This window comes from Coccinella septempunctata, chromosome 9 (genome assembly GCF_907165205.1).
Source record: "Coccinella septempunctata chromosome 9, icCocSept1.1, whole genome shotgun sequence".
Taxonomy (NCBI): Eukaryota; Metazoa; Arthropoda; class Insecta; order Coleoptera; family Coccinellidae; genus Coccinella; species Coccinella septempunctata.
The window spans coordinates 5,006,927-5,024,635 of NC_058197.1; the positions used below are offsets into that span (position 1 = coordinate 5,006,927).

General features: G+C 34.1%; 1 protein-coding gene across 1 annotated transcript; it reads left to right on the plus strand.

Moving 5' to 3' along the window:
* The first annotated feature begins 11,432 nt into the window (after positions 1 to 11,432).
* On the plus strand, positions 11,433 to 15,235 carry LOC123321008. Its single transcript, XM_044908509.1, has 4 exons — positions 11,433 to 12,181; positions 12,667 to 12,727; positions 14,134 to 14,225; positions 15,139 to 15,235. Exons 1-4 carry the CDS (start codon positions 11,433 to 11,435, stop codon positions 15,233 to 15,235), a joined length of 999 nt encoding a protein of 332 aa, XP_044764444.1.
* The last annotated feature ends 2,474 nt before the right edge of the window (positions 15,236 to 17,709 follow it).

A 17,709-nucleotide genomic window follows, 5' to 3' on the forward strand; every position in this document is an offset into this window, starting at 1 on the left:
TTTTTCCAAATTGGCTCGGTTTAAAAGATACAGGCTGTTGAAAAACCATAAGAAAAGTTATTTTTAGTGTTATCTCACAAACTGTTTTTGGATTAAATGAATTTCGGAATATGGTGTTTCATTTATCTGATGATATTAACCACGTCTTCCAGTTTTCTCATTATGACCATAATAGAATAGAATTTCATTACTCCTTCAAGACATACAAGTATGTAAAGGATGATATAATGAAAAGAACAGATACTATTCCCTACAAAAGATATTATCCCCTAAGAATTCTAGTTCTAGTTTATCTGAGCGTACATCTTGAAAATGGGACGAATTCAATTGGATTGAAATAAATTGTATTATAAAGCATATGGCGAAGGAAAGTATTGAATAATAACACAAGTGTCTTAACTAATTGTGCGATATTTTCGAAACGACTTGAGATATTCGAACGAGATTTGACGAGAAGGCACGCCTCATTACGTTGGACAACTCGTCTTCAGTAACAAGGTACAGTTGCTCCCTTGTTTTCTACCTACCTCTAGGATGCACCACGTTTTAGTCAAAAATGACAGATCGAAAAATCAAGTTTTCTAATTGTTTCATGAAAATGCAGCAGAAATTCAGAACACAATTATTTATAACAATAGATATCATCACGAGAAAAAAGCTTTTCAAATCACAAAAATTTTTGAAGATACCATCTCCAGCTAGGATATAAGGGTTCAGTCTTTTCTTTATCTAGAATGTTTGGTAAACAAAGTATTTCCGAACGTGGTACCATAGAACATTGCCGATTTCAGAGTGAATATGTTTACAATGTTCAGAAAACTGTGTACCACTCGAAAGCTTGTAACTCTTCACATGAAACTCTGAGAAAAGCAAACGATTTTCTCAATGAAAACCGCCAAAAATTCAGTATTACTTATTCAATAATCAAATACCAATCATTAGGTTCATTATTTTCTCTAATCCTTTCTTTCAAAAATAAGCTACCTCGCTTTGTCAACTACTTTTAGTGTTATATAGAGTTTCTCGATCTAGGTATGACCGCATAAGTGTTCTATGCATTCAAGTAAAATTGATTCTCAAATACTTCTCGGAATTCTTAATTTTCCTTAGAAACTTAGCCATATTCGTGATTCCGAAAGGGTGTGTTTTCTACCTGCTACTCTTATCTTCGGACAATTTTTCATTCATTGCTGTCATATTTGTATTCTAATGTAGACAACATTCTTCATTTATGGCTGTCGAAAAATATTTTAAAAGGAAGTTTGATTATATATTTCTTATCTACATTTATCTGTTAGGATTTGAGAGAAATATTATAAATAAAAGAAATAAGCAGGTATATACTGAAGAATTGCTCAGAAAATATATTTTCCATTCTAGGGGCGGTATATTTCGATGACTTCAGAGAAATAATACTTTGAAGTGGTACCGATTCCACATATGTGATGAGAATAAAAAACTCATTCTTAATAACTGTAATGACATAGTTTTAAAAAATATATTAATCTAACTTTTTTATTGCATGAGACGAATATGTTTTATTTTTGGCTCCCGCATGACGGACAAAATCAATATTCAATTTTATTCCTGTCAAAAATTGCCGGAAAAAATGAATAGCATGGATAGTGAGCACTGTGAGCAATAAAAACATGTCGAATATTGTTGAAAAAAAAAGGTAGGGAAAATTTGTACTAGGATTCATTTACCGCGTTCGGCAATACCATCCGAGAGCGGACGAATATTTTAGTCACGTGACAACAGATCATAGGTTATCATAGGAATCCTTTGTTCAATAGAACGTTTATCCTGCATCTGGATACAGTAAACGAACGATTCATACCAATCCGAAATGTCTAAGGTAATTGCCGAACGCGGTAATTGATCAGAATGATGGCAATAGCCCATAAAGTCCTAATTAACTAGTTTTAGGTATATACAGCTTTTTCAGATAAATTTTTAATGTCGACATTTACTATGCGCCTTTGGAATTTTCAGGGTAGTTCTAGTTTGTTCATGGAAAGAGTTCGGCAGAGTTTTAGGCATCTTCAATTTAATCGGTTTTCTTTCTTCGGTACATGGATGACCGCTCCGATTATGAGTTTGAATAAGCGCGTTATTAAGATTTCATCGACACATGAACCTGATAGTGAACCAAATTATCACGTCATTTCTTCTTAGGCATTGCGCATGTCTGAAACTTTTATGGAAGTTACTTCGTAAAATGTTGGGATCAGTTTGAAGTGTTCTATCGAGACATTGACATTATGAAACAGTGACTATATAGCTTTTCGGTTCAGTTTGTGATTACTATTGGAATTTTTCTATTGCGAGTTGCGACGGATATGTGAGTATGAATATGAATTTCTATAATTTTTCCTCTTTCATTTTCTAATTACGACTAATTTTGATATCCTGTAGAGGTAATATAGAATATAACCGAAATCTCCAAATAAATTCTATCCCGGCATTTCCAAGGGTAGTGCGGTTTCAATGTGCGATCCTGAAACAATATACAGGGTGAGTCTTTGTGTACGAAACGTACAATAAATACCCAAAATTAGATATATCAAAAATTCATAAACTCAATTCAACCAAATATTTCCATTCGAAATTATTTAGATCATTCTCTATTTCATAATTGTTATTTCATGTGTAAGTCGGCCAGGTGAGACAAAGGAATGCAATATTTTTTTTTAATATCTAACATTCCCTAATCCAACTGCAGCAATTTTGCAAGTAAAGAAAAATGTACTGAATATGCAAAATGTAAGTCGATTTCGATTATGTGGTCTTGACGTCATTATACAATTTTACCATATATAGTTTGTTAGATTAGGAAATAAACGTTCATTATCAAGTGATCCGCATTATCAATCTCAATCCTCGAGTCCCTAAGTTTTCACCAACCCAGAACTCTTAGAACTTGAGGTACAATTGAGATACCACCCCAACACTTTGACTCGTACAAATATTTCAACAGTAGATTCTTGAGATCAAAGTAAACATTTTTTCCTCTACCATTTTTCCAAATTGGCTCGGTTTAAAAGATACAGGCTGTTGAAAAACCATAAGAAAAGTTATTTTTAGTGCTATCTCACAAACTTTTTTTGGATTAAATGAATTTCGGAATATAGTGTTTCATTTATCTGATGATATTAACCACGTCTTCCAGTTTTCTCATTATGACCATAATAGAATAGAATTTCATTACTCCTTCAAGACATACAAGTATGTAAAGGATGATATAATGAAAAGAACAGATACTATTCCCCACAAAAGATATTATCCCCTAAGAATTCTAGTTCTAGCTTATCTGAGCGTACATCTTAAAAATGGGACGAATTCAATTCTCCGTTTTCGAATTAGGATGGAAATAAATTGTATTATAAAGCATATGGCGAAGGAAAGTATTGAATAATAACACAAGTGTCTTAACTAATTGTGCGATATTTTCGAAACGACTTGAGATATTCGAGATTTGACGAGAAGGCACACCTCATTACGTTGGACAACTCGTCTTCAGCAACTAGGTACCTCCCTTGTTTTGTACCTACCTCTAGGATGCACCACGTTTTAGTCAAAAATGACAGATCGAAAAATCAAGTTTTCTAATTGTTTCATGAAAATGCAGCAGAAATTCAGAACACAATTATCTATAACAATAGATATCATCACAAGAAAAATCTAGAGTGTTTGGTAAACAAAGTATTTCCGAACGTGGTACTATAGAACATTGCCGATTTCAAATAACTCATAGTGAATATGTTTACAATGTTTAGAAAACTGTGTACCACTCGAAAGCTAGTAACTCTTCACATAAAACTCTGATAAAAGCAAACGATTTCCCGATGAAAACCGCCAAAAATTCAGTATTACTTATTCAATAATCAAATACCAATCATTAGGTTCATTATTTTCTCTAATCCTTTCTTTCAAAAATTAGCTGCCTCGCTTTGTTAACTACTATGAGTGTTATAAACTACTATTAGTGTTATATAAAGAGTTTCTCGACCTAGGTATGACCGCATATGTGTTCTATGCATTCAAGTGAAATTGATTCTCAAATACTTCTCGGAATTCTTAATTTTCCTTAGAAACTTAGGCATATTCGTGATTCCGAGAGGGTGTGTTTTCTACCTGCTACTCTTATCTTCGGACAATTTTTCATTCATTGCTGTCATATTTGTATTCTAATGTAGACAATATTCTTCTTTTATGGCTGTCGAAAAATATTTTAAAAGGAAGTTTGATTATATATTTCTTATCTACATTTATCTGTTAGGATTTTAAGAAATATTATAAATGAAAGAACTAAGCAGATATATACTGAAGAATTGCTTAGAAAATATATTTTCCATTCTAGGGGCGGTATATTTCGATGACTTCAGAGAAATAATACTTTGAAGTGGTAGCGATTCCACATATTTGATGAGAATAAAAAACTCATTCTTAATAACTGTATTGACATATTTTTAAAAAATATATTAATATAACTTTTTTATTGCATGAGACGAATATGTTTTACTACGCTCCTTTGGAATTTTCAGGGTAGTTCTAGTTTGTTCATGGAAAGAGTTCGGCAGAGTTTTAGGCATCTTCAATTTAATCGGTTTTCTTTCTTCGGTACCTGGATGACCGCTCCGATTATGAGTTTGAATAAGCGCGTTATGATAATTTCATCGACACATGAACCTGATAGTGGACCAAATGAAATGAGAAATGATGAGTATTAATCACATGCATATCATATCCTTTCTCATTTTCATCGAGAACATGTTAGCTTTCAAATGAAAATATTTAAATTCAAAAAGTTATTGAGAAATCCATGGACACTAAACAGTCCTCCAAATCGAATAAATCGAAGAAATTACATAAGAATTATATAATTATTATGCATAATCATTCATATTCTCATAGAGTATAAAAAATAATTAAATTTCTGCAATTTCCTTATATAACTACACAGTAACAAATACTTAATTAGTAATGTAAGATTACAATGGATTATAATATTTGTCATAAAAATATAAATATTTTTGAATCATATATATTTTATGTTTACTCTTTACTCCTAGTCCAGAAAATTCGAAGAATATCATTATATTCCATGTGACTCTAAGCATAGCTTTCAGTACATTTAGCAGTAGCAAATTGAACACAACAAAATGGCGTCATTATCATGTCATGTCTTCTTACGCATTGCGCATGTCTGAAAATCCTATATAAAGTTACTGCCTAAAATGTCAGGATCAGTTTGAAGTATTCTTTCGGGACTTTGACATTACAAAACTGTGATTTTATATCCTATCGTTGTAGTTTGTGATTACTAGTGGAATTTTTCTATTGCAACGGATATGTGAGTATAATTATGAAGTCTTATATTTTATCTTCTTTTATTTTCCAATTACGCCGTAATTACTTTGTATATTATTCTAATACTACTAATATCAAACCCTGTTCTTAATTTGCTAATATAATTTAGCAGATTTCGTAAAAATTAATTTGACAACTGCAAATGACAGTTATTGTCATTTCAAAATTGATTGAATCCCCATTCTCCCATCTATAACTAAGCGAGGAACAGATCAGATGAAAAGTGTTTAGTGACTACTGTCTTGTTTCTGTGCACTCCGTTCTAATGAAAGTATTTCTGTATTCGTGACAGAAAATTTGGAAATTTTGTGAAATTCTTCACTAACGTGCTAAATCAATAATAGGTACTTCTCGATATGTTGATGCTCAAATCTTCTGATAAAACTTTCCTCACGCTGATTTACCTAGCCTGATTACTTATGATGTCTTCCATAATCATAAATTTTCTCATTTCTTTCTTGTCTCCAATGTTAATTCTTCAATTTGACTCTCATATGGTTGTTATCTGTATTATTCAAATTCTTGCATTATATATACGTGAATCATGGAATTTATTATAACTATTTCCTTCCCATTTCATTTATCTCTCAATAAAAAAATTTGTTCAATTTGCCAAAATCAAAACTTCAGTGACTATGATATATACGCACATTGATTTTCCATTCAAAAACAATAACTGAACAAAAGAATTCTTTCAGCCGAGCCGAGATACCTCTTCTCTTGAGATTTTGTGAGTGCTATTATTGTTACACCATTTTTACGTTAATTAAGACTCGGCTTACAACTTTGAACTGAAATGAGACGGGTCACAACAAAAATTTTGTGAATTTTATTAGTGAGTGTTTGAACTTATATTCATTCATTTTGAACTGGTGTCTTGGGCTGTCCTCGGATCGAACGTATCGTAATAAATTATACCTATCATGAAAATCGGTCACGTAATAATAATTGAATTTTTCGCGGTATAATTCAGAAATCGGGGAGTAATTCTATAGTTTAATTTATGGCGAAACTAACAAAGCAATCTATATTGGCCGTAGGATGATTCATCCTTGTGCATTGGAGTAAATGGTGATACCAAGGTATGATTTGTAGACAATGTTATACCGCATGAACTCAAAAATAAAATTCTGGTTATAGGCGCTACTGTGGGAATCATTATAATCGATTCTAAATCTTTTTTGTTTGTTTATAATCCGAAATTTGCACAATGGAAGAATCCCATGTTTACAGGTGATGTTGTTTTTTTATTACTCTGTATTGTTGGAAATTCGAATTTCTAGCTGCTATCAAAACCAGTAAGCGCGACCGTTGACACTTGCCAATAAGTCAACTTGCGAGCCAATGAAAATCGTACTAGTGGCGGTCTTCTAGAGGTACTAAGGTAGCCAATGATCATAAAGACTGTGGGGACCTGCCAATCACTTGCCTCGCGCTGCTAGTGATGGAGTGGATGAATGAGAAAGTAACCTCATTATGCATAACATAATGTTATTATGTCGTTCAAAAGATTACAAAGTAAGGATCGAAAGAATGGCTCAATTGGCTATTGAAAATGGCGGTCAGTTTTGCAGTTGAGAAAGACTATGTGGATGTGGAGGGAAGAAACAAGAACTCTTTTTTGCAAGAACTGATTATCGCAGATGAGGAATGAAGCAATTCGTCAACATTGTGCGCCTATATGCCATCACATACCTACATATGTAGACTTTTTTACATTACTTTTAATTCCTTATCAATCGACCACGTACCCGCACTAGTCCAACCTCAATTGAGAGGCACCTAAAGGCGGGATGTGATGTGATGTCACTGTCGGGTATGAGTCTCTGAGCCCACTCGTTCATCTTCTCTATATCCTTTTTGTTGAAAATTTTTTTGTCTCTTAGTTCTAATCTTAGGTTCCAGTACTTTTTTTTTATGTTTCGTTACGCTTCGACCCTGTGATCCAGCCTGCAGTATATCATGATGTGTTCCATGTCATCACGCCCTGTTTTGCACTCGCACTCTCCATCTGTGGGTCTCAATTTAAAGATGCTTAGGTAGGCTAACATGTGTCCATGCCCAGTCAACAACTGAGTTGCTTTGAATGTCGACCCGAGTCTCTCATTGCCTAGATCTCTAAAATTCTCTTGGCTCGTTCCAGAATCGCATCTTTTCATTCTTTTCAATCTGTTACGTCAATACCGTCCAATAAAAGCGCAGATCTACGTCTATCTACGAATCAGAGCAAAGTCTGCTCGCTCTCTTTCCTCCGAGATGTAATTCTGGAACTCTTCATCTCATTGTCTCGCCTCTTTCCCACACAAGTTGCCATTCGTCAATCATGCTTCACATTTAAATATTTCGTCTTTCTTTCTTGTCTGCCGTGAAGGGGGGAGGGGAAATAGCAGAGTAGATTTCGTGCAGGAAGGTCAGGCACCGATAATGTATTCTGTCTACAACAGGTTATTGAGAAAAGGGCAGCTAGAAACACAGAAACACATATAAAATTCGTGGACCTTTAAAAAGCGTATGATACCGTTGCAATTACAAAACTGTTGGAAGTACTGGAGCAGTCTAATATAAATCATACGTACATACAGGCATTGAAAGAACTATATATAGACTCAAAATCTAAGGTTGAATCAGGCAGATATGTTACCAAGGAGTTTTCAGTAACGAAAGGCAATGACAAGGATGCTGTATCTCACCAACCCTCTTCAAAATATACATATCCAAAGCTTTGAACAAAGCTGATTCTTTTCTTATTATTAATGATGTTTTCACTCTGTCCTCACCCAAATCAATCATCAGCTTGTCCTCTTTCAATCTGTTGGAACGAAAAACCATAATGTCCGTCTTCTTTCTATTCAAACTGAAATTGTTCCTTGATAGCCACGTTGGTATATAACTTCGCATTTCAGCTGCAGTTCACTTATATTACGTTCCGCTATTGAATATTTGGAATCATCCACAAAATTCGTCGACTCGGTATCTTCGATCGAATCTGCAACTTCACACATATCATTTATCATTAGGTCCTTTCGTTTGCATAAAAAGTGTAGCACTTTTCTACACTCAATGTCGATTTGATTTACACCAGTGTGAAGCAAATGTAGTTTATCTACAAAAAAGAGATGTAGATGTCCTCTACACTGGTGTAAATTCAATCAGCAAACGAATACTAAAATCGAGTGTAGAAAAGTGCTATCTCATGCAATGTTAGCGAATTTCGTGAACACAGCCGCAGGTTCTTGCGGCCATTGACTTCGTACTGGTTTCCACATCACACCACGAACATGTGCTACCCTCAACAAGTCCACGTAATTCAAATCAATAAGAAATTCCAAAGTGAACAAACAATATTTGAGGTGAATTTCCTCCCAGAGAAATAATAAAGAAAAATTATAATGAATAATGGAGAAGAGAAAATATCGAACACCCACAATTCCATATTTTCCGAGATTTTCAATGAGAAAATCTTTATTCAGGCAATCAAATGCCTTAAATAGATCGATGAATAATCCTGAGACTAACATTCCTTTTTCCAGGAACTTCAAAATATTATTAGTGAATTGAAATATATAGCCGTTTGGGTGGACCGATTTTTCAAAAATCCATGTTGAGACGGATGGAAAAGATCATGAATATTGTAATATATCAGAAGTCTAGTCACCACTGCTAGCTCAAATACTTTCGAAAAACTATTCAACAGGCTTATAGGCCTATATTTTTTCCAGTCCTCAGGATCCCCATACTTGAATATTGGAATTATCACCGATAGCTTCAGCTGCTCAGGAAACACCCCAAACCTTCACTATATGACACAATATTGAAGAGATAGCATCAACACTCAATTGAACAATTTTAACTGGAATTTCGCCAATTCCAGAACTTGAATTGCTTTTCAGTTTCCTAAATATCTCAACAATCTCCTCTATGGTAAAGGGCTTCACGTAAAAAGATGTATTGGTTTCAATATTGCAAGCAAATTTTGAATTATTGAGATTTTTCATCATGTTCGGGATCAATTGAACCAATAATTATTCATTGTAATCATCCGCTGTTTCCTGAGGTGATTTAGAAGTTGTATTTTCAAAACTGCCTTCATTCCTAATTTCATTGCATATTTTCCACATGGCTTTAGTCTTATTATCCGAGGTTTTAATTTCTAGCATCAATGAGTATCCAGTGTAATATATTTCAAGGGAAAATGTATATTGAAAATATTTATGAAGTCATTCGAGAAGCTTTGCCATTGCTTATTATCCTGGAAGCTGATGACGTTTTGTTTATTTGTTGAAGCACTGGAACCGACTGGTGACGCTTGAAGAAAATCCTATTAACAGCTACTCCTTCCGGCCAAAAATCTGCACTCATGGCATCCTGCAAATATTCTGCCGGAAATGGAACTTTGAATGATGAATATATCTCCGGTTGTCTTGATTTCAATTTTTCACATTTAAAGTCTGGTATATGCGGTTTGAAAACATCACACAGCTTATTCTCTGTAGTGTCAGGATTTAGTCGGAATACATGAATGTATGACATTATCATTTTAGGTACCACTGAGTTAGTTTTCTGAGTACCAATTATTGGTTTTGAGGATTTTCTTGTTGCGCTTGTATTGCTTTGGTGACTCTTTGGAGCGAATGTATCCAGTTTGATGTTGTTCGTTTTCCTCTTCTTCTTCACTACCACATTCCATTTTGACTATCAAACAATATAGCATATGTATGAGTTTTAACAAAGGTAAGTGTAATGAGGTACCTCATAAGCCCGTTAATTGAAAACACACAACTCATAATAACAGTTTTATGATTTTCAATTTGAAGCGCGAAATCAGAATACTCTTCCTTGTATTTTATATAAATATCGACAAGAAAATGAACATCCTGAGGGACAAAACATAAGTAAGACGTTGATTGTTCCTTTTCTTATCGAATAATTATCGATGTTCAGAAAATACTCTTTCCAATTACTTTATCCTATTTTTTTTTTCTTTACAGAATGGACGCTTTCCTGTTTAACGCCTTCGGAATTAGTTCCGAACCACTTGGCCAACTCAGTAGAAAGGACATCGAAAAGAATTTGGGTTTGGAAGAAGACAAAATTTTTGCTGACTCGAACAAGATCTATCAACCTGATTCATCTTTGTCTAAAAACTCCGGAGTGAGATTCGAATCACAGCAATCAGCTTCCCAACTCAGCGAAAAGGTTTTGTGTTCGGAAAAAGCCAAAGTCTCTACCGAATCTTACAAAATGAACCAATATGATTATTCATTGTATGATGACATCTTCGGAATGAGTTTAGCATCTCAGCAATCAATACCCCAACTAAGCAATGAGGAAATGGAAATGATTTGTTGTCTGGAAGAAGCCAAAACCTCTGTTGATTCGAACAAGATCAATCAACCTGCTTCTTCCTTGACTAACACTTTCGGGAAGAATCTCGGATCACAGCAATCAACTCCTCATCTCAGCGATGAGGAATTCGAAAGGATTTTGTGTGTGGAGAAAGCCAAAATTTTTGCCGAATCGAACAAAAAACAATCTGATTATTCATTTTCTGACATCTTAGGAAAAACTTCAGAACCTCAGCCATCACCACAACAACACAGCAATGAGGAATTGGAAATGATTGTGCGTCTGGCAGAAGCTAAAATCTTCGCTGACTCGAACAAGATCTGTCAGCCTGATTCTTCCTTGTCTTACAACTCCGAAATGGGATTCGAATCACAGGAACTCAGCGAAAAGGTTTTGTGTTCGGAAAAAGCCTCTGCCCAAACGAATAAAATGTACCAATATGATTATTCATTGTCTGATGACATCTCGGAATGAGTTTAGAATCTCAGCAATCAATATCCCAACTAAGCAATGAGGAAATGGAAATGATTTGTTGTCTGGAAGAAGCCAAAACCTCTGTTGATTCGAACAAGATCAATCAACCTGCTTCTTCCTTGACTAACACTTTCGGGAAGAATCTCGGATCACAGCAATCAACTCCTCATCTCAGCGATGAGGAATTCGAAAGAATTTTGTGTGTGGAGAAAGCCAAAGTATCTGCCGAAGGGAACAGAATGAATCAATCTGATTATTCATTGTTTGACATCTTCGGAATAACTTCAGAACTTCAGCCATCACCACAACAACTCAGCAATGAGGAATTGGAAATGATTTTGCGTCTGGAAGAAACCAAAAGCTTTGCTGAATCGAACAATATCAATCAACCCGATTTTTCCTTGTCTAATAAACACGGAGTGAGTTTCGAATCAGAGCAATCATTTTCCCAACACTGCGAAAAGGTTTTGTGTTCGGAAAAAGCCAAAGTCTCTTCCGCATCGAACAACTTCGACAACTTCGGAATGATTCATGGTCAACTCACTGATGTCGAATTTGAAAGGATTTTGGGATTGGGTGAATCAAATGTCTCTGCCGAATCGGCCACGCTGATAAATCGATCTCATTCCGACCAATATATGACGGATTGGAATTCGCTTTTTGAGCAGGAGCCAATAAAAATAGATGATATGTTTAATGGACATAGTTCCCATCAAGCACCGGACACTCAACTCCAAAATTCGATTATTTCACCAGATTCGGGCATCTGTGATGAAGGATTAGCGGAATCCGATTCATCTTCATCAATTCCACCTACCTATTCCCAAATTTTCGAAGTGAAAGATCAATGTTTACAACAGAAGGAATGTTACCGAACATCGGTACCCAAGTCCACACCCTACGTCTTCAAAACGAATTCGGGTTTATGGAAAAATCGCAATTACGAAATAGTTGAAAGTGTGAGGCCAACAAGTATGATACCAAAAAGGTGAGTGATTTCTACCATATACTACCACTTATATTCAAAACAAATTATATGCAGGTCGTTCCACACTTCGCGCCACCTGACGATTAATGTTCATTTTCTAACTGATGATTATTCTAACCGAAAATTGTGTATTACATGCATTTTCAAATCAGATACGTGGAAAATGCTTTGTTGGACAATTCAAGCAGATAACGTCATTCTTAAAACATAATAATTTTTTGTTAATTGAAACTTGATATAAATCCGAAATAAATTAAATATATATAAAAATATATATCAAAACAATTGAAGAATTTTGGTAGACCCGTAATGATACTTCTTTAACGTATTTTCGGAATTGCATGAACAATTCTTTCAGTTTTGTTTTAGTAATCATATTTTTTCATCACGAAATTTCGAAGAGACTTCAAAATTTTCACCAAAGCCGCAATATAGCGGTTCATTCCAGAAATAATACAGAGAATAACGAATTTATATTTTTGCAGTGACGTTATCAAGCCAAAAGTGAGAATAAGAGAAGGTGTCCGGAAACTGCAAAAACAGAAGGTAAGTTTTGTACTATTATTAGGTATGAATTCAATAATTATTCTTATTCGTGTGTTTCTGCTGACTGAGGTTCTACACGAAAGTTATTTCAACTCTAATTCATATTTTCAGAACTACAAGAAACATAAATCTTAACTTTTACTAAGTATGAATAAAAGATAAATTTTTAATGGGAAATAAACAATAAAAAATTTGTTGGCAGATAGAAATTCAATTTCAATGGAAAGCTCCGAAACATTCATCTATACAGCGGGTATTGAAATTTTTTTAATTCAAATATATAAAATAGAACTCATCAAAATATCTAAATAATTTAACTAAAAATCACCTATATGAATCACTCAAGATGCCGAAGCTATCATTCCTCTCACTTCTAGACTACTTTGTGTAGGTTGTAATTGATATCGATTCTCGTTCATTTGTTGCGAGATGCCTGTTACAATCATAAAATATTTGGGAAATTTGTTGCATAGTAAAAGGAGGGATAAACAACGTGGAAATATTGTGACAGGATATAGTGATATTAGTGCTTCCGTACCTTTACTCCATTTTTGACGCCTTGCGAGAGTGTGCAGACATCTAAATTATATGCATTTTCAACTGCTGAAATGAGAACAAACACGCGAACATCCAAAGTTGCCATTTAATTTCATTTCCAATCATAAACCATACACCCAGCATTGTTCTAAGCGAATCCATATTTCAGATTCAATCATAGGGAGAATATTTTTATTATTTTCATAATGAAATGAAATAATTATTGTCGATAATGCAGATCACAGACGGATGTATTTTATGGAGGTTTATTCCAACTTCGTCATTTTGACTGTTTTGCATGAGCAGGTGATTTTAAGGGAAACAGTTTATTTCATTCTTCTTTAAATTCTGCTGTGAAAAGAGAAACACTAACCTTGTAGTTATATATAAGAAATTTAGTATAGATTCTCCACGAGTATATGGGGGGTGTTCGAATTTGAGTAGAGATCTCGTTCACACTTCTTTGAGTTATCAATCGAGGGTTCGATCCTGTTTGGGATAATCTTCCGGACTGTACAAATCAAAAACAATAACGATTCACATTATAGCTTGATCAACTGAGACATAGAGAATATACGGAAAGAATATCTGCATTCTTGGAAGTTGGAAACACGAATCTAATTAAATACGAAATGGTGGAGAAAGAAAATGGTTGTCGAATAATGTACTTTAATCATTATTACACGCACGACGTATCAGAGAATCTTTGGAAACGAAGCTCTTTGTAGACAAGTACCGGGTACTAGATGTACCTATGCATCTGAACATTTTCATTTTTATTTACTCATCATTCGAATTGACGCGTCCTTCATCAAGTTTTAGGTTTTCATTTTTATAAATAATAAAATGAATTTCCTTGGAATTTTCAGGTATTCAAGTGTTCCAAATGCGAATTCTCTTCATACTTCAGGGATATTCTGGACCAGCATATCCACAGAACACATTTACAACCAAATCAAGAGTAAGTAGAGAACAATTCAGAATTCAAAATTTATAATATGTAGTACCTAACTATTTTATACACTTTATGTGAAAGAAATTCAACAGGTGAAAATAATTAGAGGCAAGTGTCATATTTAATACATACATTACTTATAATGCTTTCAATACTTTCAATCAATTCTAAACAAATATGTTTATATATCTATGCCAGTACGATGTGGGTGATTGTCTTTCAGAAATCTCTGACGTTACCACATTTTCGTGTCATCGGAAAAATGTGGCTAACATATTTTTTAAAGAAAAGCCTCGTGATTGTACTCGTAGATACTCGATAAGCTTCGTTTTGCTGTCAATTTCAAACTTCGATATCCTGATCGTCCCTTCAGTATTCAATTCATTCATTTCATCGAAGAATGCACTATCGATCACCATTATTTTTTTTTGTGATGGCCTCTTTCGACGAAGAACCTAAAATTCATTGAACTTGTTGTATAAATAGCTAATATTTCAGTCAAGTCGAAAGAGCGCTTCGAATGAAACCTCATTATGAATTATTCTTAAGCTGATTAGATACATGGCAGAACAGACTTTTTCCGCCGACCTCTTAATAATATAATCTCATAAAATCTCATTTTGAAGCGTTGGGTATGAAGAAGAGGAAAGAAAAAGTCTATAAAGCATTTCAGTGGTGGAACCTTGTATTCAAATCATCCGGTTACATGTTTTGGTTTACGTCATTGTCAAACCAAAAATTCTGAAAAGTTGTTACTTGTAAGTGCAAAATATGAGGTTGAGCAAACTTAGAAAAGGTGAAAAATAATAATGTTACGTTTCAGTTAAATCTCTCTCTGAAACTCACGATTTTTTGAGTTCCTTTGTCATATATATAATTGTTATGTTTGCATATTTAAAAATTTTATTTATCATTTCAGATGCAAGCAGATACAATCGAATGAACGTGTTAATTTTACTTTCAACGGAAAAGAAAAAGCACCCCATTCCTCTGTTGCTAATAGGGCGTCTATGTAAGTAAATATAATAAATTTTTATAATTATTTTTCAGAAATTTCAAATATTTTAAATTGTACTGTAATCATGTTGTTCAGGTTGAAAATAGGTTGCTCATATTGATGTACATTTTTGTGAGATACTTAGAATTATCTGGAGAAATTAAAGAATAGCATTTTTCGTAATCGCTTCGCTTACCGAGTGACACTTTGGATCGGAAGTTGGCATGAAATTTACATTCGCAATAGACTTCGTAATCGATAGGGAACATGAGCTTTAAAGTTTGCTTTGTATCGTATCTGTCATAATGGAAATAAATAGCGTTGTGAAGTATAGGGCGAATGGAAGTATTGTACAACTTTAACTAAATTGAGTCCAAGCAACATATAAGGGGAAGAATTGAGAATCCACGTTGCGTTTTTAAAGTGAGTTGAATCAATATATCATCAGATATCACTTTATCATTGCCCCTACAAAATACTTCTTCCAAATAACCTGTTGAATATTCCTTATATGCGCACACTGAACATTGAACACATAGGCACACGAATAGCGACGAATAGTCAGTTCGGCTCTGTAATCCGATGTGAGAATAATCTTTTGATTCCAGCATTAGAAACAAAACAACATAAAATACTTCGCAAGATGTATGTATAAAAATTATTTGGTATTATCGAATTGACTACTTATTGACAACTTAGAAAACAAGGATTCACAACCATTTCACCATGATTCCTTAGACTTGTAAGCTCACCTAAATGTTTTTCCGAATGCACTGTTTTTTGAAACATCAACTGAACTACGGGTCTTTCGTGAGATTTTAAAAGGAACGAGAATAGTTCATCATAACTTATTATATTCTCTTTCAGAAGGAGTAAGAAATTTACCTGCACAGATTGTTCATTTCCGACGACAGATTTGAGAATATTTCTGAATCACATATTTGTGATACATAAATACCGCTGGTACAAATGTCCAATCTGCCGTGTTTGCACGACATCTCCAAATGCAAGCATGGAGCATTTTCGAAAAAATCCTGATCACATGATACCATATGGGAAAAGAAACTCACAGAAAAAGATAATTCAACCGAGACGAGAAAAAAAATACAGGTACAAGTCGGATGAGAACTTGAACATCGAGGTGAAGAAGGAAGGTAACAAAGAAAAGTGAGTATACATCTATCAAAAATTTACATTTCCGCATAATCATCATATCATATCATATCAAATTATTTTGTCTTCTCTCAAAATGGGTTTTTATTTTATTATAAATATAAAACAGTTTATTGTGCTTGGAATTTTGTAGCCACTTCAATCAAAAATCACTGAGTGAATATTTTACTATTTATTTTTGCTTTTTCAGGATTGTTATAACACCCAAACCTCATTGTTTCAAGAAGGGGAATAAAATAGAAAAAAAATTCTACTGTGAGGTTTGTGAATTTAAAACACTTAGCTACAGTACACTGATGGTACATAAGAATAGGAATCATAATTTGGCTATGAGATGCCCAGGGTGTTTTCGTCACTTAAATTCGATAGCTGAATTGATAAAACATTTAATGGATAGTCCCAATCATATGACGACTTATCTCAGATGCAACATTTGTGATTTTGGAACCTACGATGAACGGGCATTAACGATTCATAAGAAGAGGAAACATTTTTAATCAATTCATGACGGAAGTGAACGAAGATCCGTGAAGGTGAAAATATCTAATGTGAGTAGAAAGTATTATTCCTGGAATCGAAAAGAAGAAAATGAGAAAAGTATGGACGTCACTGACACAATCGAAGTAGATTCTTACGTTTGCATATAAACTAGAAGATTTCAAATAACCGACTTTGCAATAGAGGCAAACGAGAAATATGAAGTGAAACAACGTCTGAACTTGGGTACCTAAAACATATTGTATAATGAACCAAAATTTAACCCACATTATTTCACTACTGATTAATCGATCGGCCAAGGAGAATTACGAGAGAAAATATGGACCATAACTGAACGAAAGAGAAAAATTACGACATTTCTTTGATAGTGCTGTTCGAACATCCATGAAAGTGAAAAAGTATAATTATTGAAAATAAATTTTACGAAATTTCAGAGTTGTTTTATTTGACTTCACAAGAAAGGTGAAATTTCTTCTGAGATAGCACATAATATGGCTAGTAAGGGTAGGCAATAAAGGCAGACCTATCCTTTACCTAAAAAAAGCCTAAAATCTTTAGGCTATTTCGCCTTTGTGGAATCTACTAAGTAATGGAGATAATTTTTTTCACCCATCATGCCTATCCTACATTTCTTTTCAATGTATTATGTAATCGAAGAATATTTGATTGAAACTTCTCATCAAACATTCAGCGATCTCTACCAGCACCTGCAATCCTACTGCTACCTATACGTGAGAGCCATAAATTAGAAAAGAACCATTAGTAACAGACGAATGTTATTAGCGAATCGTACACCCCGACTGTTTCGCCTTTTCGAGTAGT